We start from the raw sequence: 25,834 nt of genomic DNA, 5'->3' as shown, positions 1-25,834 counted from the left end.
TCTTGCAATTCTTCTCATACGAATAATGTCACCAAATCTTCAATGAAAAAACCATCGCTGCAAGCTCGAGATCATGAGTGGTGTAGTTTTTCTTGTGAACTTTCAACTGTCTCGAGGTATAGACTATAACTCGATCGTTTTGCATCAGAACTGCACCCAAACCAAGTTTAGAAGCGTCGGTATAAAGAACATACTCTCCTTGCCCCGATGGCATAGATAACACTGGCGCTGAAATAAGACTTGCTTCAACTTGTCAAAACTGTCTTGGCACTCAGATCTCCATACAAACTTTGCATTCTTCTTTGTCAAGGCAGTAATGGTTACCGCAATAGATGAGAATCCCTGAATAAACTTCCGATAATAGCCAGCTAGTCCCAAGAAACTTCGGATATCCGTTACTCTCTTCGGTACTGGCCATTCTTTCACTGCCTCCACTTTACTTTGATCAACCTCGACTTCATCACTAGAAATGATGTTGTAATGTACCGTATTTTTTTCGACTTAAAATTTGCGGAAGAATTAAAAATTTTCTTGATTAATTAATGAACCTTCAAAGTTTGGTAAAATAAACTGTACGTCTCAACACAATGTCTCCCAAAAGTATTTGCTTGAACCTCAAAATCGTAACATAAAAATCCTGAGTATTTTCAACATTTCAAATATTATTAAAATTTCAAAACATGGCGGTCCTCGGGTTTGTCTCCCGCTCAGTCCAAGCCTACTCCATGATCACCACCCCTAGTCTCCTCGAAATCATCCTCACCTCCATCGATCAAGTCTAATGAGTCTAAAGACTCAACACGTATAAACTGGAAGTAACGAGTAATACATAATAAAGCCACATGCAACTTTAAAATAGGGCGTACATACTGAAACTGAACATACATCAAAACTTGAACGTACATACATACATAGATGTGCCATCAACGTAGAACCTTTCATAAACATGATTGTTTCGTACATACATGAGCACACATAACATAATTTTTTTTTTGCGTAGAGGCATGTTTCAAAGCAAGTGACCCATAACATAATCGCATGATCAGACTAAATCACATTACTGGGCTGACAGAGACGAATCCACTGCCACATACATGAGATCCCCGTTCATGCTTTAACGGACGGATTGTTCCCCATTCATGATTTAACGCTTTCCAATCCTGATCTAAACCCGTTCATGTTTTAACGGGATGGAGAGGTCCTCGGCCACGTTCACCGACTTCCAAACCCATTCATAGTTGGAGAGGTCCCCGGACACGTTCTCCGGCTTCCAAACCCGTTCATAATTTGGTAACAAGATATTTATCATACCTCAAAACTTAAAATATTTTCTTTTGCCCGTCGAACATACTTACTTGGCGTTGAGGGATTTGTTGGATCTCGCTTGGGGCCACTGCTGCAACATACTAACATGAGTTTACATACTTAACTTGCATAACTTAGACGTAGGTATACGTGCTCACCACCTAATTCAATAAATAACTTAAGACCTTCTAAAACACTCGGGACTTGACCTCATTTAAATCATCGTACTAAACCATGACGTGAAACTCCCAAGAACACAATACATTTTTTCCAAAACAGGTGGTACACGGACACCGTGCCCAGGTCCAGCTATGTGTCCGTGTAGGTTCGCTACAAGACCTACCGAAAAGAAGGAAAGACACGGACCCCGTGCTAGGGTCCGTCTAGAGGTCCGTGTAGGCACTGGAAAATGGTATTTCGAATAAAACAAAGGCACGGACCACGTGCCCTGGTCCGTGTTGGCTCGCAAAAATGACACCAAGAAAAAAACGAAGGCATGGACCCCGTGCCTGGGTCTGTGTTCGGGTCCGTGTACTTGCGGTATGCGTAAACCAACGGGAAGTTTCTTATACAGTGCTTATTCTCCCAATTAACATATAATGGACCAAGATTCAATACTTTGAGACACATCCTAGGATACCATAACATTGAACCAAACTCGTACAAACACCCCAAAGCAACAACGTCCACTCTACGACACATACAATTCATAAACACGGCAATTGACACCAAATTGTTTCCTACGACTTCTAATGAGTTCGAGTGCCTATCAACACTAACCAACCATCCAAACGCCAAACCAACATCATACTAAGCATACCTAGACGCAGCAACGATCACCCGTCGATCCCCAACGAAGCCTGCAACAATAAAACTTCAAGAACGCATCAATACATAATTTTCTGAAATACGTAGTTTGAGCAGTCCCACAAAAAACACCATAACTCCCTCAATTTGTATCCAAATATTTTGAGTTTACTGTCAAATCGAAGGTATCAAAAAGTTGTACAATATTTGTGTTGAAAGTATTCTCCGAATCACAACCAAAAAGTCGCAGTATTTAAAAATATAGCAAAAACGTTATTTTAGATCCAAAAATGGTTTCAAATTTATCCAACCATATTTGCTCAAACTTCTACACAATATTCACATGGTTTTCATACAAAATACATCGCAACACATACTATTACATGATCGACGAAGGAAAAATATAAAATATGTGCCTTTTGATATTTGAAAATACCGTAGCGACGATACCAAGCAGAGGTGGCGCGAGGATTGATCCGGGACGAACGTGGCGCTAAAATCTTTGAAGAAAACACACGAAAATTTGCTGGAAGATGGAGAGAGAAGGGGGCGGCTGCTTTAGACCCCAAGAACCCTAGTTTTCTATCTTTAAAAATCTGAAATAAGATGCGTAGGGTGTATTGTGTGTTTTGGTGTGTGTAAAAAGTGTAAGTGTGTGTGAGTGTGTGTAACGTGTGTGTGGGTTATTTAATTAGGAGAAATCTTGCTAAATTAACTAATTAAAATGATAATAAAAGGTTAACCCATACTAATTTTAAAAAATTCTCCTTTTTAACAAAATAAATGCACAAGGTCAACTTTAAAAGTTTTAAAATTCTCAAATTCACCTAATAATTAAATTAGACTTTAAAATGCTGAAACTTAATAAATTAGTTAAAATGCCACAACCTCAACTTAAAATAAAATACCATATTTTAACTTGCCAAAATCTTCACCGGTCTTTTCCCTCGATCCCGCATCGTACCATCGCCTTGACATGAAACTTGAAAAATATTTTAACGTGCATCACATAAACATGAATAATTTAAAATAATGCATTTAAATAAATCATGCATGGCTAAAAACTCATTTTAAACTTAAATAAATAATATAACAATTAAATAAATGCATGGGTTATACGTGTACTGAATTTGGGCTCTACAGATGTGGCCTAAGAATGCCACTCTATCAAGCCAAAACTCGCACTTGCTGAATTTTGCCAACAAATTCCTATCTTGTAGTACTTGCAGTGCTGTCCTCAAATGACGACTATGCTCCTCTTTATCCTTCGAATAGATCAGAATATCATCAATGAAGACTATGATGAATTGATTGGACACAGCTGAAATACGCGATTCATGAGATCTATGAAGATCGATGGAGCATTAGTCAACCCAAATGGCATGATCATAAACTCGTAGTGCCCATATCTAGTCCGAAACGCTGTCTTATGAACATCAGACTCTTTAACTTTCAACTGATGGTATCCAGAATGAAGATCAATCTTCGAAAATATCGATGCTCCTTGCAATTGGTCAAATAAATCTTCAATTCTTAGTAGAGGATACTTATTCTTGATAGTGACTCTATTTACCTCTCGATAATCAATACAGAGTCACATACTACCATCCTTCTTCTTCACAAACAATACCGGGGCGCCCCACGGAGAATAACTAGTGCGAATAAAACCTTTTTCTAGCAAATTCTTGGATTTGATCTTTTAATTATTTCATTTCAGCGGATGCTAGATGATAAATTGCTTTAGAAATGAGTACTGTACCCGGCATTAACTCAATAGAAAATTCCACCTCACGGTCAGGTGGAATGCCAGAAACGTCCTCAAGAAAGACACTAGGAAAGTCTCTGACAATCTCAACATCCTCCAACTTCTGATTGATAGGAGCATGTGCGGTAGTGACACATGCTAGAAAAGCTTGGCATCCTCGTCTCATAAGCTTCCTCGCACACAGACAAGAGATAATGTGTGGCATTTGCTTGTTCCATGCCGCCTCAAAAACAAAAGATTTCCCACTATGCGGTCGAATAGACACTGACCTCTGAAAAAAATCTATCGAAGCTCCATTCGCTGATAACCAATCCATACCAATTATGATGTCAAATTCAGGCATAGGGAGTACGATAAGATCTGCCTGAACCACGTCTTTAAATTAACGAAGCTCCAGATTCTTCACAATACTAGACGTCATCATTTGTTCATCGGAAGGAATAGAAACTTTGAAACCCAATATCATATCCTCATGTGTAATATTCAGTCGCTTAACGAAAGTCTCGGATATGAAAGAGTGTGTAGCTCCCGAATCCAGCAATACATAGGTAGCTACACCTAGAATGAATATCTTCCCTGTGTCGAAAACGTTTCAGATTTATTCGTGTTGAAGCTTAAGGAATTTGTATCATTGATTTCACGAAGATGATTGATTGGATCCTAATGTTCCTAGGAAAATTCAAAATTTCCCCCTTATAATTTCTGATTAATTGCATTTTGACCCTTCAACCCTTCGAAATTTGCATTTTATTCCCCAGAAATTTTTAGAAATTGCGGATTGACCCTTAAAATTTCAAAAATTTCAAATTTTTTCCCTTAAATTTTGGAAATTGTACTTTTGGTCCTTACATTTTCAGAAATTATAATTTAGCCACTTAAGTTTTCAAAATTTTCAATTTGGTCCTCAAACTTTTGGAAATCACAATTTAACCCCTAAATTTTGGTACAATGCATTTCGGTCCTTATATTTTTGAAAATTGCATATTAGTCCTTCCAAAATTTTGAAAATTCCTAATCATGCCCTTTGTTTCTAATCTTCCTCAATTTAAGCCGTAAAACTTTCATTTGGAATTATTACATCCTTTACATAAATTAAGGCTCAAAAATCAAGTCTAATTTCTATTGTTTCTAACATCATTCCTTAATTCCAACTAAGGTAGAGCATACAACCTAATTTCCACTAGGTTATCCTTAATCCCAAATCAATTTTAATAATCAATTTAACATTTCATGCAATATAGGCAATATAAAAACTTTAAATAACTAGATTACCGGTTATAAGGGTTGTGTCTGCCTCCTCTTCAGCCACCTCGACATGCATAACATAAGCTCGTCCCACAGTGGCTACATTCTTCTTCGGGCAATCAGCAGACTTATGCCCTTTTTCCTTGCATATGAAGCATCTAAAAGATCCCCACATGCACTTGCCGTAATGTAAGCGATTGCACTCCTTGTATGGGAGCCTCTCTGCAAGTTTTGGTGCTCCAGGTTGTGGTGGTTTTGGTGGTCCTGGCTTCTTTGCTTGACCTTGGGGCTTTTGCTGCCCTTAAGGTCTAGGAGGCCTCATGTATGGCTTTTTACTCGGCTAAGAATTCTGCTGGTGTTGCTGTCTTTTACGCTGCATGTCAAAATCAATATCTTTCAAAGCTTGATCAGCTTAAAATGCATAGGCAGTGGCAGCAGCATAATCCAAGGGACGTATCATCATCAAGTCACGACGTATAGCAGGTCGTAGACCATCTAGAAAGTGCCTCATCTTCTAAGCTGCGTCCCTAACAATAAGGGGTACAAAGTGACAGTCCCTATCAAACTTCATCACAAACTCAGCCACAGAAGTATCTCCCTGACGGAGAGTCATAATTCCCTCTTCAATCGTCCTCGGACGTCAGCAGTGAAGTACTTCTCATAGAATATTTCCTTGAATCAAGCCCAAGTAAGAGTAGCGAGATTAATACCATGCTCAGCTCCTTCCTACCATAGAGAAGCATCATCCCTAAACATATACGCAGCGCACCTCACGCGATCAGCATCTCCCATATTCAAATAGCGAAGTCACGAATCCAAGCCTCAGCAAATGGGTCGGTGGTGCCAGAAAATTCCTTCAGCGCTAGCCTCCGAAACTGATCATAGATATCATGTTGTAGCCTAGAAGCCTGCTGAAACTGCTGCTCAAAGAAACAAGCCATGCCCTCCATTGCACGCGTGGCAGCATCCCCATTAGGAGGCGGGGGTGCGTTAACATGACGATCCTCAACATTCTCGGCTTGCCCATCAGCAATAGGTGTACGTCTAGGAGGCATTATATCTGAACGTTTTTCCAAATTCTAACGTAACCAACATGCATTTAAATCTAAGTTTTCTAATCATGCAACATATACTAATCCATTTTTGAGCAATTTTAAGCATATTAAACATATATTATCATAAAGCTATTAAACATGTGACATAAACATATAATTAATGTAATCATGTAGGTATTATCATAATAATCATATAAAGCATATAAACTTACAAATTTGAGGCTTGATGACTGAGCTTCCGGAACTGCTGTAGCACAACCCTCAGCAGGAACATTGCTCGGATACCAACTGAAACGTCCACTACTCAATTTCTTAAAAAGTACTAAAATTTTTTTTTCTACCCTAATATAACCGGCCGAAATTAAAATAAATAAATATATATATATATATACACTTAAAATATTTTGCACCATTTTAAAAATAAAACAACCACCTATATTTGAAAATCCAAAGGAAATAGTTTAAATATATAAAAGCGTCAAACGTTTGCAAATCCTAACTTAGCAATAAAGCTAAATCTATCAACCTCTCAAAAACCACTCAAAAGCATAAATAAAATTCGTAAAAATCTTTAACATAAACTTAAAATCATAAGTGCGGAGAAACTAGTGCGGGTCCTCGGGTTATGTGCTCCTTCAGTCCAGCAAGATCAACAATCAAGACCTCCACTACCATCAACATCATACTCACCTGCATCGATCACACTTAGTGAGTCTAAAGACTCAACACACCATATTCTTGATAACAAATAATACGTATACAGATCACATGCAACAGTGAAAATATTTTTACTTGAAATAACATTTTATAATCATGCATAAGCTTAAACATTTTCATATCATCATAAACATATTCATATTCATCATAAAAATATTTATATTTGTCAGAAACATATAAGTATTCTTTTTTCGTTGAAATCAGATCGTTAATTGTGACTTTCTTATTCTTATTAGGGGTCAATGGATTCATCTACATGTAACCACAGTACTGAGTAGCGGGGACATCAGCGACATTTTCATCCGTCAATTGAGCCTTGGACTTACGTATTCACATATCATCGTATTCGTATTAGTCACAATTACTTCACTTCTTTCAACATTTCATATTTTCATCACTTTATAAAACTCATGCATATAATAATCGTTTTTCTTTGAAACCAAGCATGAAACATATCTTTTAACGTTAACGTTTCACTATAAAATTCCATAAACATTTAAAATAAACATTTTAACATACAAAACAGCATTCAGGACACTGCCATGATGTTTACTATTTTTCAGGAGCAAAATGACTGTTTTACCTATGGACGTAAAATTTCACGATTTTGACTTTTTCTTATTTCCGTTGACTTTAGACCATCCCTGATAAACATAAAAATTGTACATTAATTAAATGTTTTATAATATAATTATATATTTTTTGTTTTTTTAAATGTTTAAATATTATATGTTTTATAATAAATTGTATAAAATATAAGTTGTGTAATTACAAGTTTTTACTATTTTTTACAGGTTCGATAAAACAAGAATAAACTTGGCGTTGCAAATGAGATTAAGATGATTCTTAGACCTGTAGAAAGTTGATTATAATATCTACAATATTGTTGACAAGCATGAGATAAAAATCCTCTCACAATTGGGATAAAATTAAGCAACAAATAAAGTTACCAAAAGAGTGGCAGTTTTACCATGCTATAGTATTTTGCCATATCTCTCAAATTACGTGGTCAAATGGTTTGAAAAAAATACCACAACTAGACAACTCAATTATCCACATGTTTCTTTTTATGTGAAGAAGTAAATTCGGAGAAGAAGATTTTCAAAAGTGATGTGTAATATAATATAATATCTTGGAACACCAATGAAGACTTATGTGTAAAAAATAATATTTTATTTGTGGTTGTCTCCCCAAATTTGGCTATAAATAGGGGTGCATTGTAATGTATTGAGATATCCCTCATTCTATGAACAAACCTTTGAGTTCATAATATTTCTCTCTATATTTTTCCTTTATTTCTTCATTTAAATACAATTAGCATGTTAATTTCATATTCAAAGTTTTACACTTTGAATAATGAATAGCTAACTTCCTAAAGTTGAGATGATAAGGTGAAACTCTTGGCATGATAATAAGGTTATTAAAAGGTAAGAATCTATGTTTTATATTATTTAATCATTATTTATTGTTTATGTTATATTTATTTCTTTAAGCATTTTTATACCCTACTTATAAGTGGGAGTTTTGATTTATTGTTGCTATATGTTACACTAAATTCTTGGAACCATTTAAATGTTAGTTTGGTATTACCAACCATTTAAAGTGGATGCCTTGATTTATTATATATAAATATATTATAATATTAAATTCTTGGAACCATTTAAATGTTAGTTTGGTTTTACCAACCATTTAACTTGGATTCCTTGATTTATTATATATGAATATATCATAGTATTAATTTATTGGTACCATTTAAATGTTTGTTTGGTTTTACCAACCATTTAAAGTGGGAACCTTGATTTAGTGTTTACAAATATATATAGCACAATAAATACTTGACCACATTTATAAGTTTTGGTATATATTTTATACTTATAAGATAATAATTTATAACATAATATAAATATGATTATTTAATATATTGGAACTATTTTATTAAGTGGATTTCAATATTGTTCGTTAATGTTAACTTTATTAAAATACCAATAGTGGATCCTTTAATCTCAGCTACTTAAATTAAAATTTAAAAAATTAAAATTTACCCATTAAAGATTCAAACAATTAAAATTAAAAAGAAACAAAAACAAAACAAAAAGACATTGTAGTGGACTTGTAATTACCTTAGTTTCCCTGTGGATACGATATCGGACTCACCGAATTATACTACTTGTGGACAATCTGCTCTTGGGAGTGCAACAATCAAAGTGACAACAATCCCAAATCATTATTTAAGCTTAAATTAATTTTCTCATATTTTTATTTAGCTTAATCGATGACCTTTTGTATTTAGTCTTTAATTATAAATTCTTAATGCGTTTTAATCCCGTATTAAATTCAAACTTTAATATTAAATTCCAAAATTTAATTATAGACTTTTTATATTTAATTAGCCCTCGTGAACCATGATTCGGCCCCCGTTGAACCATGATTCAAACCATAGCCAGTTAACCCTAAAACCAAACTCTTAACCAACAAACCCTCGAGCCATCATGCAATTCTTTCGAGCCATGCTCGAGCCACTCCAAGCCAACTCCTGCCCAGCCCTCCCTGGACCCTAATGAACCCATAAAACCCAGTCCTGGCCCGTGCCGAAGCCAACTGCTCGAAACAAGCGCTGCGGCCAAGTATCCTAGAACCACTTGAACTCTTCGAAAATCTTCTAGGACTCTAACCCCGAGCTAGCCCCTGACCCAGCCCCTCATGAACCCTCTCAGGACCTTAGGGACCTAGCCTAGCCCAGCTCTAACCACCCTAGCCAAGCCCCGATCGCTTGCACACAGCAGCACCTTCGCGCCTGGGCTTGGGAAGAGTCCTAGCTTGCTAGGACTCCTTCCCAGCCGATGTGCTCGAGTCCTAGCGTGGCTAGGACTCCTTCCCTGACCCAACCACATCCCAAACCCAGCCTTGGTCGAGCCAAAGCCGAGCCATGCAGTGGTTCTCCCCTCCACCTATCACCTTGGCCCAAAACACATTATTTCGGTTCCATCTTGTTCCTGGTTCATGTGCAGCCTAACTCGTGCATCATAGGACCCTTGACCCGTGTAAAAATGACCCATAAACAATTCTAATAATGGCAGTCACTTCATGTAAATAAATATCAAGTTTTGGATCAAAAATCATGCTTAAAACCCATGTGTATGCATAAAAACGAAAATAAAAAACAAGGGGACATCTTTTTCATACAAATTATAGTTGCATACATATTATGGTGTGATAAATGAGTAAAGGAAGAAATATGGCATGCTTTTGCTTATATAAAACAAGAAATTCCGTTGACGATGCGAAGAACGGCGACGAAAAACTCTAGGCTGAATTATCTTGCAAAAACCGAAGCCTCTCCTCTTGAAATTGTGTGTGCCGTGAGTTTGGAGGGGTTGCTAGGAGTCTTGTGAGGTTTGGGGTAGGGGGCGTGTAGTTTTAAATAGAACAGGTAGGGATTTGGGCTTTATTATTTGATAAATAACAAGTGTCCAAGCTTGGGCCCATTACTAAGCTATACTAGGCCCAATAAGCTCAATTGTTCATAAATAAAATATCTCGTTTAGGAAAGTTCGTGAAATTATTAGTCGAGTTGTCAAAAATTTCGTATTTTTGAAGAAAATCGAATACTTGTAAAATTTACGTCTCGGCGTATAAAATCACTTCAAAACTCCTTATTTTCAAAAATAATAAAAAGCCACAACCTTATTTTAAATAATTAAAAACAATTATTTAATAAAAATATTTTTTATTTTTCAGACATCGGTCTCCGTTCCTCGATCGCATCTCGGATAACTTTTAAAAATGCAGTTTTATGCATTTAACTAGAAAACTACTTTAAAATCACCTAAACATATCACACATAATTAATTTAAGCAATTAAAACAATTTAATTAGTTATTATACATTTTTCCTAGATTTGCATGCAGTTGGATTACGTCGTTTTAATTTTTGAACCTTACACACATAGCCACTCAAACTATCGAATTTACAGCAAAATGACTCCCATAGTTTTAGAAAATTTCTAAAATGACCCCATAATTTTCCTAAAATTTGCAGTCAAGACCCAAAAATTCTCGAATTCTCAAATTTAGCACCCAAATTTTATCATTTTAGCCCTCCTAGTTTTCGAATTCATACAACCAAGCCCTTATATTTTTGAATTATGGCAAAATCACCTCCAATATTTTCGAAAACTGGCCATTAAGTCCCTTAAAATTTTTAAATTATTTTAATTCAGTCCCTAAGTTCCTGATTCCTTATAACTCAACCCATAACTTTCAAGTTCGAAATTCTCTTCTTATACATTATAAAATTCGAAACATGCATGTCCTAATCATCAAGATCACTTCGCCTCAATTTAATTCTAGGTAATCCAGAATTTGAGATATGCAAAACCAAATTCTCCTCACGTCCCGACAGCATAACTGTGCACATCGTCCAAATCACGTAACCAACGTGAATTTAATTTAAAAAACATCCAACTTTCAAATTACTATATCATAAAAGCATTTAAAAAAATTTCTGCCTAAAAAATTTAAAGCAATAAAACTCACAGACTTTAGGCTTGACTTCTTGAGCTTCTCGGAATGACAGTAACACAACCCTTTCGGGAACCTGGCTCTGATACCAATTGAAACGTCCCTACCTTTTTACCTTTAAAATAATTAAATACTAGGGATTTTTTTTTATAAACTTTTACTTTAAAATTCGAAACCACCACATTTATAAAATATTTTAACATCCAAAATCTGAAAAGCATAAAAACTACATGAATCGTTAATCGTAAAAAAGTACGATAATTTCAAAAGGATCCAATGTCAAAATTTCAAAACAAGCATAAAATCTTTATAAAATAAAAATCAAACTTTTGCTTAAAAACTTTAAATATAACTCTAGTAGTGCGGAAAATAAATGTTCCTGTTTCCAACGGATCCCTTACTACTTTTACGCCACGATCAATTCACATTCCTCAAAAATATTTTCCTTTACTTTATCATTTCATTAAACATTCATAACTTTTCATATTCTTTAAAACTTTTAAAAATGGCTTGTATCATTCGTATACGTCAAGATTGCTAAAAATAGCATAAACATGCAGATACTTTAAAACTTCCGAAAATAGCTTATATCATGCATATACTTTAAAACTTCCAAAAATAACGTTTAATATGATATGGAATTGTTTTAGGAAGTTGCAAACCGCCATCGACTTTCCTCGAACCGACCGCACACGATTCAACTCTATACGTACCCGGACGACTCCGAACTTTCACTTAAGGGTAACGACTCGATTCCATAATTTTAAAAATATCAAAAATATCCAGTGGCTTGCTGAAAATTTAATCTTAGCACCTACGTTTCAAAAACGACTCGATTTGCTTACCGAACGACTCTTTTACCACCGTTTTCGCGTTTTCGGGCAAACAAATGACCAAACTACCCTTGCGATTCGAACCAACCCGAGACTAGACCTTTATTAACATTCTAAGACCCAATTTAAGCTGCTGTAACTTCCCAATTCCAAGCCAAACCAGAAACTTGAAGAAAAGATTTAACCTAGGCCCGTTTCGTCTCTATTTTTACACGTTTGGGCATATTACGACCCCGAACGGACCACGGCTCGAAACGACCCCGAACCAGGCCCTAGACCTCTTCCTTAGACCCTAACTAAGACCATGATCAGCCCCATTTGGACTCAGACCCGATTCCCTAAGCTCTGAACCTTTCGCATCAGCAGCCCACCGCGCGGGTCCCTTAAGCAGCAGCAGCTCCCTCGCGCACTAGAGGCTGTCACAGCCTTTGGCTCGACTCTTGTCTCTTACCAGCCCCTCACCAGGACCCTAAGGCACATCCCAAGCCCTTGGTCTAGCCCTTACACTATCCCTTTAGCCCTAGGACAACACACCCCCAAAACAAGACAACAAGTGCAACTTTTGATGTCACGGTCGCAGCGCTGTACTAGCTTGTCCAAGCCCTGACCTAACCCCTCCTAGACCTTCCTAGGACCATAAAACTTCCCTCAAGACCCAGCTAGGACCCCATGCAGCCCCCATAGCCGACGCGCTCCCTTCCCTCTCGTCATGCGTGCAGGGCTGTGCAGCCCCTAACCAGCCTCTCTTTTGATTCTTACCTTCAAAACATAATCTAAACATTTAGGTCTACTCTTGGTTTGCATCCCTCCTTCAACAATTCTCAAAAACGACAAGGATTTCTTATTGAATACATGAGATGCATATGAATAAAACTTAAAACCATCATCCTTATGAACTTTTCACACAAAATAAAATACATGCAATATTATGGTTTGAATGTTGCATAAAGAAACGTTTGAAAACATGCATTCACATTTAAAACGCTCGAAATACGAATACCAAAGCGGTGGAACATCGGTGACGAATGGAGGACGATTTCTACCATTTTTCTACCTTTTTTTCCTCATCAAAACCCACCAAAAACCCAACTTATGATGCAAGATAGTCTGTTGAAACATTTCATGTTTGTAATCTTTTCTTGATTTTGATGTTAACAAAACTTGTTAATTTGTTACTAATAAATCTACCTAAGTGCACAGAAAACTGAAACTGAAATAATCAGTTACGAGCCAAAACTGAAGCTGTCAATGATGCTAACTGAAAGAACTAACTGATCACATGAACTGAACCAGTTCAACTGATGCATCGTAGAACAGTTCAACTGAATGTCCAGCTGATAGGTAGTTCAGCAGAATACCTTCAGAAGACCGGCCAGCTGATGAAGAGTTCAAACTGATGAAGATCCCAGCTGACCAATTAAACTGAATCAATGAAATCAGTTCAGCTGACGAGCCAACTGATTTCATCTCATCGGAGCAAGACCAGTTCAACTGAGTAGTTTAGAATATCATTTAGGAGCAATCAGTTGTAGATCACGACAAGCTTATTTAATGGAATCCAGCTGTGCGCAAAGATACAAAAGCTTTTGTCCAGTCAAAGGACAATAATGAACGTTGCCTCAAGCGCTCAAAGCCAAAATGTTGATGGTACAAATCTCGTTTATATATTGAAAATTTCTAAAATCAAAATTTCCACTGATCTATTTTTTGCAGCTGACAGATTTGTGAACTCCTTCACTAAAACAGACAGATGACCCTCCATGGAGTCGGTAAACGATTCAAAGTGCAGTGATACTACGCAGAGTCTCCATGTTGTAGCTGTCAAATGACTAATTATGTACAATCATAACTGCGTACTTTTCTATTAGATAAGTGATAATCACTTAACGGACATCTTTATGCCCTTATCAATGAAACATGACATTTACATCACATATTTTTGTCTCAAGCTCAAACGACTTTTATCCTTATTTTAGGTGGCTGATTCGACTAGAAACTTTTTTAGAATATATGATACACATCCTAATGAGTTTCATGATCTTACGTTGCAAGGTATAGTGGACCTGGTGGTACCTTTTGTATATTGAAGATTCTTTGCAGCTTGCATTAGTATACATATAAGTAAATGCTACAATTAGATAAACCATAAAATATTATTAAAATAAAATTTTTTATAAGTTGATTCCTTGGATACATGCTGTGACATAATACCCACTTGATCTATCCTATCATTGAACAAAATGTGTACTAAAAAATTTCCACGGTTTAATGTCCACATGCATACACAGCTCAGCACGATTCGTGCATTATAATAAATTATGTTATCTTTGTTTAAAAGAAAATTTGAAACCACGTTGCTAAATATGGCAAGGGACAATCGGCGATTTCATGTTCTATATGGGTCAAAATGAAATTAGAATAAGATTGAACCCGTCGCAGCTCTGAATTGCATGACGTGCCAAATTCTTCTTCACAAGTTCCAGTCCCGTTCCAAGGAATCAGGAGACAATGGCGGCGACGGCGGATGCTAACGGCGGCATTATATATTTACTCATGCAGGTACCGTATGAAGCAACGGTGCGCCTGATGCTAACCTCCCTCGAGCGCAATTTACTTCCGGACCCCGTCGTAAGACTACTCACTCGCATCCTGCTCGCCTCCCGCCTCCGCTCCCAATACAAAACCTCCGCTTACCTCCAGTTGTCCGACATGCTCGAGTTTGCGCATTGTAAATCTCTGAACTTGGTGTCCTTACATCTAATTGTGTAATTTGATGTTCCAATTGGCTCCCACCTAAGTAATTAATTTTTTGGGTGCTCATGGGTTTATTGCCTCACAAACTCCGTCTAAGTGTACAAACTCGTGTTGAGAAGAACACTAGTTTCATGCTTGAAACCACTAATGAATGTTTTGATCATGATTTGCAATTTCTTTCTGATTCTGAGTTTGATGATGTTATGTTTTTACATTTGGGTTTTCCCTAGCAAGATGTGATACACAGGATGAAGATTTTAGTTTTATTGTTATTGTTATATAGCATTGTGTGCAGTTTTCATGTCATACGGGCTTCAGCTGGATATAGCTAATATCAATTATCTCTATTTTGGTTTATGAATTCTTACTCATTATGTATGATGTCCTCCAAAATAATGGATCTCTTCTTTCAGCATTGAGAGAAATGCCTATAGCAATCAAGACGGAAATGCCAAAGGATCAACACTATGAAGTTCCGACATCTTTCTTCAAGCTTGTTCTAGGGAAGCACCTTAAATACAGGAAAAGATGTTCTGCAACTTACTTTGCTTTTAATAACGTTTGCATCGTGTATGGGTCTAGAGAATATAAGTGTAGACAGCTCAACATAAATTAACATTTCTTTTTTAATAAATAACGAGGTCTCCAAATTCAGTTTACGCTATTGAGAGTCTAAAGTATTATTATTATAATGGGCTCTATGCTAAAGCTTTTGAGATTCATGATTCTCTTCTGCGAGCTGATAAGTATTCCTGGCTACAGTTGCTGCTTCTTTCCAGACAAGTCAAGCAGCTTGGAGGATGCCGAGAAGGCAATGCTAGAGTTATACGCTGAGAGGTCACAACTAAAAGATGGTCTCGCTGTTCTTGATGTTGGCTGTGGCTGGGGATCACTTTCTTTGTACATAGCTCAAAAGTATCCCAATTGCCAGGTTACAGGGATTTGCAATTCGACTACCCAGAAAGCATATATTGAGGAGAAATGCCGGTATTTTCCTTACTCGTTCTTTGACCATCCAGATCCTATGGTTAGTATTTGCATACCTGAATCTCCAGATGTGCTCCGAGTCTTGTTACTTTTTTATGTGCTACTTTTCTTGGTTTCTCAGGGAAGGTAATTCCTGGATAAAGGTGTGAAGTCCTTTTTTCCGTTGACGGAAACAAATTTTGTTTGACATTAAGAGAATGGAAGATAAAAGAAAATTTAAAGCTCAGAGTGTAGTTGTATATCTTCGATTGATGTTCAACGCGTTGATCTTTTTTGTCCATGTTATTTCACAAACAAAAATCAGGATCAGTCTGACAACAATCACTTTCTATCACAGGGAGCTTCAGCTGCAGAATGTCGATATAATAGTTGCAGATATCAGTACATTTGATATGGAAGCTTCCTATGACAGAATATTTTCCATCGAAATGTTTGAGGTGCTTACCCTTAATGATTCAATAATAGGAAACGGGAATTTGCCTATTCTTGGCACCACTGATGAAATTTTTTGTCCATTTGAAACAGCATATGAAAAACTATCAAGATCTTCTTAAGAAGATCTCCAAGTGGATGAATTCAGACAGTCTTCTGTTTATCCACTATTTTTGCCATAAAACATTTGCTTACCACTTTGAGGTAATGATAGTCTGTTATACGATTATCATTTCTTTTTTAATATTTGAATTTGAAAAACACTTTTTTATGTATTCACTATGCAGGACATCAATGACGATGATTGGATTACTAGGTACTTCTTTACCGGAGGTACAATGCCCTCGGCAAACCTACTCCTCTATTTTCAGGTGATCAGTGATCTACCAATTACAATTCGTTAATATCGATGGGGACTGTCAAAGAGTAATGTTAGCCATTTCAACCAATCTTTATTCGATTTATCATATTTGTCTTGCTAAGAAGTAATTCAAATCAATTAACTTCACCAATTTGTGTGTTCTTTAAGAATACTACATATATGTTTGGTCCCTTTTGGTCTCCAAATAAGTGTACATTGTTAGATCCAAATAAGTGTACATTGGATGTAACAAAGGTTGTTTTGACCTTATATTGGGTGGACTGGATTGGTTATTGATATTATTCAGTAATGTCGGTAAGTGGAGCTTTTATGGTTATCCTGCCATGTATGATATAAATTTACCTATAAGCCAAGTAGGAGATTGATAAATCCTGAATGAGGGATTCCTTAATCAGTCACTGGCTATATGTGAATGACTTGAGTATTACAGATATTGTTTAAGGCTAAGCTCATTTAGAAATAATTTCCCATGGTTTAGATAATTTTGGCATTCAATTTATTGAGAATACACAGATTTATGCGTTTTTTCTATTAACCAGAGAGCTTAAATAGAAATACAAAATATATGTGTTGCGGTTATGGTGTCCACTGTAGAAGGAACAAAGTCTACGAATATTAGTTTATGTCAACTTTCCAGCATAAAATTCATAAATACAGAAGAGCGGTTTGCAATGGAGCTAGCAACACTTGCCGTGTTGGATTGTAGAACTTTTTTCATCAGAAAAAACTACAACTTTTTTTCTGTTTTCATTTTAAAAGTGCTTGTTTGAAACCTTCTGATTTCTGAATGATGCATCATGTTTTGAAATTGCAAGTTCAACTAGTGTAGAGTTACTAAGTCCTTTTTGATGGTGTCTCTTATGCAGGATGATGTATCTATTGTTAATCAATGGCTGGTGAATGGAAAGCATTATGCACGCACAAGGTAAGTTCGAAATATGTAAAATAATTCATGAGCACCAGGAGCATCCCAAAACTTCATATTCAGAAAAATAACAAGTAAAATTCAAAACCCAGCTTCCTTGGGTCCTGCAGGGTACACCCTGTTCGATATTTTTATAATGATCAATATACTTTACATCATTAGAGCAATGAGCATGCTTATGAAACTGAGTCAAACCGGCCATCTTGATGGTTTTAATCATTCTTTATTTGTCGGGTCAAACTGTGGCATCTGTGGCTTGTCTATGTAAAAACTAATAAAATAGTATCTGGTTGCAGTGAGGAGTGGTTAAAGAGAATGGACCAAAATTTTTTTTCCATAAAGCCAATAATAGAATCCACTTATGGCAAGGATTCAGTTGTTAAGTGGACGGCCTACTGGAGAACATTTTTCATCGCGGTTGCAGAACTATTTGGCTACAATGATGGAGAAGAATGGATGGTCACACACTTCCTTTTCAAGAAAAAGTGAAGGTATTTTAAATCATCTCAATTGCATGAATTTCCTGTTAGTCAAGACTTTTCAAGCGTAATGCAGATATCGATTATTGTTCATGGGTATGAATTGTTGCCTCCATATTTTCAGTTGATTTTTACATTTCAGAGGACCATCCTGGAGCTCTAATTTGATATCAGCAGCAATCCTATGCACACATTGTGTGTACAAAGATTAATTTTTTATATAATAAGTAAATATTTTGTTATAGATTTAAAGTAATTTTTAATGTAATTTAGAAATTATGTTAAAGAATCTCAAATATTATTTTTTAACTAGAATAATAATTTAAGTAGAATGATCTTTATTATTTTTAAAATTTATTATGCCTTATTATAAATTTTCGATTATGGTTGAAATTGTCATTCTGTGACTACTTAGAGACCATTCGAATAAATAATGGAGGTAATATTTTTAAAAATAAAAATAAAAATAAAAATAAAAATAAAAATGTGCAGATCAATTTAAAAAACCAATTCGACAGCCAACACACAACATAGTAGACTGAAGGCGCGGTTAGAAGATTTTGTGCATTATATTATTTTTCTAAAATATGAGCAAAAGCTACAATCGTTTTCATAAATAAAATATTATATATTTTTAAAAAATTCCATATTTTTTATTTGATACCAAATTTAAATATATTACATTTTTACCAGATAAAACTATTGACCAAAAATGCGAAATTACATTATATTTTTATATTATACAAAACTATAATATTTAATCGACACAATATATATATATACAAAACTATAATATTTAATCGACACAATATATATATATATATATATATATATATGCCATTGTCACTAAATATATAGGAAGGATAACAATTCTTCACTTTATTTTTACTTTACTCTCTATTTTACATTCTTTCTCAAAAAAAGTAAACAGGATACCCTCTATGAAATTAATTTTTTATATAGATACATCTAGATTAAATTCTAATAAATACTTTTTATTTTATTCAATATAATTCAACATTATTAGTTGCTTCAATTTGTTTTCACATTATTTTGATACAACTAAATTTTTTATTTTTTATATATCCAAACATTTATTTGAAGGTAAAAATATCTGAGAATGATATTATAAAAGGTAAGTCATTTTTTTAGTCCTTCCTACATATACTTTCAGCAATTTATTACTCTTCTTATTTTTTCTGACTTTATCATCAGAGGGGCGGTGACGGAAAAAACCCATGGCGCGCTTCCACTAACCTTTTTCTTTGTGTTTTCAAGCTTTCATATGGCTGAAAATGGAAAGAACATGATTTCCCAACCTTCAGTCTATATCATCCTTTAAACATATCAATGCTAGGCCATTGCAAATCCTACTCAACAATGTTGTTTGTGTCATGTTATGCGGTGAATAACCTACAGAGTGTAAACAATCTCTGAAAAATGATTATCAATTTTTTTTTTTTGTAAATTGTTACAGAAAAATCTAATAATCATATTTTTTCGAGGTTGCAAACACTATCATTTGTGAACATTTATAATATAACTGGATTGTATATAAAGCTAGTTGTGATATTTGATTTAAGTGTGCTATGAAATTACAAAAGCATCATAAATGACTCAATTGATTTCTTTACAGTGGAGAACTTTTTACATGGTTTTAAGTCTATTATCTAGTCTGATAATCTTATATCTCTTAATATTTTTTATTATTATTATTTGTTAGAACATAAATTTTATGTTTTGGTATTAACAAATAATTAAGACAAAAATGATCTAAGATAAACTAAATTCCAAATCAAACGGAACTAAGCTAAGCTAAACAGAACTCTAAACCAAACGGAACTAACTAAGCTAAACTGGTTTACATAAACTGGATTAGTCAAAGCAAAATTGACTCGAACCTAAATTGAAATGTACCTTAACACTTTTATCATTTTAGCAATTATCATCATTCATTTTTAATGACATCATTTTACACCAGAGGGCTAAAATGATTTGTGGATAAGTTTTTCTGTATCTTGCTGACACAGCCTGAAATCGACCACATTACATTTTGCACGGATGTCAGGAAAGATGACCTAGACAAAAGATGTAACAACTTCATTATATAGAACAGATCTTTTTTGAAGTTTGAGGCTGTTGCAATTCGGAATCCATAAATAGAGATCCAGATCAGTTAATTAGTGGTTACCAAGCTACAAAAATTATCAAGTTTTAAGAACACTTACTAAGTCACAAAGTTAAAGCAAAATTGTTCATATATAAGGCACAATTTACAATGTATTGTATCTTATCATTGAAGATCAATAAGTGCTAGGAATTTTTTGTAATTCATTGTATGCGTGAACAGTTTATATAATGTTTCTGCAACATCTCAAAAATTTGAAGGTCCATGTGAACCACATGCATGCAAGATTATCAAATTTCTTATGTATTTTAATTAAATTTTTTTAATTGCATCTAATAATTATGGTAGACATGTTTATATGTTTAAAATATGATTTTAAATTAGAATGCATAAAAATGTATTTTAAAGGTTATTCGAGATGCGATCGATGAACGGAGACCTGGGACCACAGAAAGGGAAATATTTTTATTAAATAATTATTTTTTTATTATTTAAAATATGGTATATGTTATATGGTATTTTCGAAAAGGAAGTGTTTTGGGGTGTTTTTTTACGCTGAAACATATTTATAAAGGGTATTCGATTTTCGAGAAAAAAAGGGACTTTTTGAGAACTCGGCTGATATTTTTACAAACGTCCGTTAACAAAATATTTTAGTTATTACTTTATGGGCCTAATGGACCTAGTATACCATGATAAATGGGCCTAGCTTGCTACACAAGTATATATATCAAATTAAAGGCCTTCAAAACCTTATTTCTATTACACAACACTAACGCACACCACAAGGAAAAATACTAGGACTCTTCATCAGCCATCACACGGCCACACACATCACACACCAGTACTTTCACGTGAATTGGGCAGGGAAAAATTCAGCAAAGCTCCCTCCCCGTCTCTTTGTCAACGTCTCTCGCGTCAAGGAATTGTTTTCGTTCGCAAGATACGCATCTTTTATTTTCGTTTTTTAACATGCCATGGCCAAAAACTCATGTTTTAATGATCCAAAACTCTTGTTAATGGTGCGTAAAAGGGCTGCCATGCTACGACAATAAAAAGAGATGAATTTCAGAGGGTTTAGGAGGCTAGATACGGTTGCACAAGGGCTGGACACGGAGGGTTTCTAGCTTGCACGAAAATAAGAGTCCAAGTGGCTAAGGGGTCTACCACTAGGACTCTTCGAGGGCCAAGGTTACTAGTTGTTGTTAGGGTGTGTCTAGGAGACCAAAAGGGGCGGGAGGATGGTCCTTGATGGGCTGTGCAAGGGCTGGACACAAGCTAGGAGAGGGCTGCACGTTTTGGAGTTCGAGGGAAGCTAGGTTTTCGGTTTCTTCTTCCTAGATGCAAGCGGCTGCTAGTTTCGGTTAGGGCTTGTCTAGGGGCCTAAAGAGGGCTGATCCATGATCCTTGGTAGGCTGCACAATGCTAGGTGTGGTGCCTAGGGTGATCTCACGATGATGAGGCCGCGCAAGCTTGGAAGGGTGCGCTGTTGAAGCTGCGGCTTCCATGCTGGTTAAGTTCAGTCCAGAAGGTTGCCTAGTGTTTGGTTAGGGTCTTGAGAGGGTGGCCTAGGGTTTGGTATTGGGGGATAAGGGCTAGGGTCGAAAGTTGGAGGACAACATGTGCTAGGGCTCGAACCATGCATGCAGAAAATTCAGTAGCTGATAGGGGTGTCTTCGACGGTCTCAATCAGCTTAGCTTGGGTTGAAAAAGGTTTATTTATGTGTTAGTAAGCTTTGGTTCAAGTTTGGTAAGTTTTGGTTAAGTTTCGAGTCAATACGAGTCAAAATCGGGATGTACGTCTAAGTTTAAAAACGAATTGAGGAATCTACCGAAAAGCTAAGTTTTAAGCCTAAGGAATATTTATAGAAGTGTTTTAAGGTTATATGTTAAGTTTGGAATGATTTGGGACGTCGTTTCGAGGTCTAAGGATAATTATGGAAAAGTATGCGTCTAGGGGTAAAACGGTCATTTTACACCTAAAAATGGTTAGACGTCCTGACAGTACCCTGAATGCTGTAATATATGTTAAAATATTTATTTTACATGTTTATGATATTATATAATGAAAAGTTAATATTAAAAGGCATGTTGCATGCTTGGTTTAAAATAAAAATGATTTATATGTGCATGAATTTTTATAAGTGATGAAAATATGAAAATTTGAAGGAGTTGAAGTGACACTGATTAATACGATGATACGATAATATGGTTGGAGATATCGTGAGGGAAAAGGCTCCAGATGGAGCCCGACGGTCGTATTTCCATCGACATGATATGATGATATGTAAGTGATGAAACTTAAAATTAATAATTTATTATATGATAAAACCTATATTTTAAAATTTAAGTTTCATTAAAATTATAAAATTATGTTATTTTAGTATTGTGTGTTTATATTTAAATGTCTTACTAAATATGTTTTATCTTCAGTTTTTCTACGAGTTTGTAAAATAATGATAACTCAAGCAAGAAAATTCAAATGGAGGTGATTCAAACATTTTTGGAATCCTTGAAAAATTATCTACAACTTTGCAGAAGACATGATTGCCTAAAAAGTTGGTTAAGATGATCAAATTATGAAAATATCAAAAGGAGGACAAATTTACTTTCACCATAACCAGCATATAGTAAAAAAATCATAACTATTTCAATATTTAACCAAATGAGGTGAACCAAGTGGCCAAATTCATCTACAGACAATTTCCCTCATGTTTGCTGTTTTGAGCAAAGTCAAATTCGGTGATTAAAGTCGTGGAACAAAGCATTGAAAGAAGGGAATGGAATTGAAGTTGGAGGAGACAAAGACCACTATTACAACTACATGACATTAATAAAATTTTTGACCCTTTCTCTCATTTGGCTTATAAATAGAGGCCTTGTGCTAGTTTGAGAATCATTCTATCTCATTGTAAAATATAGTGTGAGTGTGTATAAAAGTTCTAAGTTCCAATATATTTTTTATTTTCCAAATTACGAGTGATGTTTTTAGTGTTGATCAAAAGTAAGTTCATGGAAAGGTAAATCTATTATGTCAAGGTGAAGAGGATGAATTCTTGGTGAAATAAGATTGTTTACATTTTGTATATTCTTTCTTTATTTCTTTTCATTTTGCTAATTTCTTTTTATTGTAGGTATAAAAATGAATTATTTGTTGATATCAATTTATATCAAATGCTTGATACCATTGAAGTGGTTATATTGATTTGTTGTTTAATTTTAATAAAATAAATATTTCATCAATTATTATTGTTATATTATACATATATATATATATATATTTATATAATTATAGCATATATTTTATTTAGACGATAGCGTGGTTCTGCCGGTTGTTCTAAATTAAATATTATGATTTAATACTAATATCTAACAATCTAACATTTACTTTGTCGTAACTAACTTTTACTTTCCGCATCTAACATTTACTTTATCGCAACTAACTTTTACTTTCCGCATCTAACTTTTACTTTCCCGCAACTAACTTATTAAATCATATATTTCATTTAGGCAATAGCGTGGCTCTGCCGGTTGTTCTAAATGAAATATAATGATTTAATTTAACATTTATTTTATGTAGTTATATATTTATATAGTTATATATATATAATCATAGGTACCATATATAAAATATCGGTGAATTCGGTATTTTCTATATTGGGAACTATATTATATTAGGTGTGTGTTTAAATATTTAATTTTCTTTGAACCATTATTTATGGTGGTTTCCTTTGTTTTACTTTTAGTTAAACAATATTGCATAAACCAAGAATAAATCCTCGAGCCTTGACAAAATTTATAATTTGTAAACTTCGTTCTTGCATTTGGTAATCTATAAATTAATAAATTTAAACTTAAAATAACCTCTCTGTGGATCGATCTCGTACTTACGAAATATATTACTTGCAGACAACCTACACTTGGGTGAATTATAATTTAAGTAGTAGCAAGTTTTTGGCGCCGTTGCCGGGGAGGTATAAATTAAGTTTATATTTGTTAATTATGTTTTATTTATAAGTATTGTATTTTTTTTTTTTGTATGAGTATTTGGAGTCGAAAAAAAAGTGGTAGACTTATTCGAGTATCTGAAAATAATTTAAACATGGATGATAATTCAAATAATCAAGATAATGATAAAAATAATAACAATAATAATAATAATAATAATAACAATAATAATAATAATAATAATAATAATAATAATAATAATAATAATAATAATAATAAAGAACATGATCAATTAAGAAAACTTAGGCACCATATGAACCCTATTAGAACTAGTGCCCCATCTTGTTTAGTTTTTCGTCCTGATGAATCTAATTTCAACTTTAAACCTCAAAATATTCAACTTTTACCAAATTTTCATGGCTTAGATTCTAAAAATCCATATTTACATCTAAGAGAATTTGAGGAAGTTTGTAACACTTATAATGATCAAAATTGTAGCATGGATATAGTTCGATTAAAGCTTTTCTCTTTTTCTTTAAAAGATAAAGCTAAAACATGGCTACAAAATTTGAGATCAAGTTCAATAAGATCATGGGAAGAAATGCAACAACAATTTCTCAAAAAGTTTTTTACTTCCCATAGAACAAACTCTTTTAAAAAACAAATTACTACTTTTTCTCGAAAACAAAGAGAAACATTTTATCAATGTTGGGATAGATATAAAGAATTACTTAATACATGCCCACATCATGGTTTTGAAACATGGAGAATAGTTTGTCACTTTTATGAAGGTCTAATACCTAAAGATAGGCAAATGATAAAATTCATGTGTAATGGAACTTTTGAAGATAAAAACCCAAATGAAGCTATGGAGTATTTGGATTCATTAGCAGAAAATGTTCAAAATTGGGATAATATAGGCACAATAGAATTGAACCACCAACAACTAAAATCAATAATTCAACAAATGAGGGTGGTATCTATAATCTTAAAGATGATATAGATAATCAAGCTAAACTTGCATCTTTAACAAGAAAAATCGAGTCATTAGAAATGAAAAAGAGTGGTCAATTAAAAAGCATTCAAGAAATTATTTGTCATATATGTGATACACATGATCATGCTACAAAAGATTGTCCAACATTACCTGAGAATATCTCCATGAACAAGCAAATTATGTTAACAATACTAGATCCTTTTTCAACATCATATAATCCTGGATGGAAAAATCATCCTAATTTTAGTTGGAGGAATGATAATAATGCACAATCCTCACAACAATATTTTCAAAATAACCAAAATCATCAAGGTTATATTCCTTATGTTACACCTCCAAGAAAAAACTTTGAAGATGTAATTCGTGCATTTATCTAAAAGAAAGAATCTATCAATATTCAAAACAGTCAATCTATGACTGATTTAAAAGAAACTCTTGCAAAATTTGCATCTGCACTTAATATTCATGAAAAAGGAAAATTTCCATCTCAACCTCAACCTAATCCTAAAAATCAAAATCAAGAATTAAAAAATGAAAAAATTGATCAAATAAAAT

The 25,834-nt window shown here is 34.4% G+C and overlaps 1 protein-coding gene and 1 non-coding gene across 2 annotated transcripts; one reads left to right on the top strand and one right to left on the bottom strand.

The window, feature by feature from the left end:
- Nucleotides 1-14,628: 14,628 nt before the first annotated feature.
- Nucleotides 14,629-18,221, top strand: LOC140983179 ((S)-coclaurine N-methyltransferase-like). Its single transcript, XM_073450109.1, has 8 exons — nt 14,629-14,975; nt 15,415-15,523; nt 15,764-15,988; nt 16,326-16,425; nt 16,514-16,624; nt 16,708-16,791; nt 17,669-17,727; nt 18,024-18,221. The coding sequence occupies exons 1-8, from the start codon at nt 14,756-14,758 to the stop codon at nt 18,214-18,216; spliced, it is 1,101 nt and encodes a 366-aa protein (XP_073306210.1). The 5' UTR covers nt 14,629-14,755; the 3' UTR covers nt 18,217-18,221.
- A 6,706-nt stretch (nt 18,222-24,927) lies between these two features.
- LOC140983668 (small nucleolar RNA R71) lies at nt 24,928-25,038 on the bottom strand. Its single transcript, XR_012176462.1, has one exon. It is a non-coding gene; the product is annotated as a small nucleolar RNA R71 (small nucleolar RNA).
- Nucleotides 25,039-25,834: the final 796 nt, after the last annotated feature.

Source organism: Primulina huaijiensis, chromosome 8, assembly GCF_012295235.1.
Source record: "Primulina huaijiensis isolate GDHJ02 chromosome 8, ASM1229523v2, whole genome shotgun sequence".
NCBI classification, from domain to species: Eukaryota; Viridiplantae; Streptophyta; class Magnoliopsida; order Lamiales; family Gesneriaceae; genus Primulina; species Primulina huaijiensis.
Note: the sequence above shows the minus strand (reverse complement) of the source record. Positions and strands in the feature narration are given on the sequence as shown.

Excerpts from the sequence above, each read along its gene's own strand:
- LOC140983179 (XM_073450109.1), top strand. The coding sequence starts at position 14,756 with ATGGCGGCGACGGCGGATGCTAACGGCGGCATTATATATTTACTCATG. Across the intron at positions 15,989-16,325 it reads TATATTGAGGAGAAATGCCG|GGAGCTTCAGCTGCAGAATG; the intron begins GTATTTTCCTTA and ends TTTCTATCACAG. Across the intron at positions 16,792-17,668 it reads ACCTACTCCTCTATTTTCAG|GATGATGTATCTATTGTTAA; the intron begins GTGATCAGTGAT and ends TCTCTTATGCAG.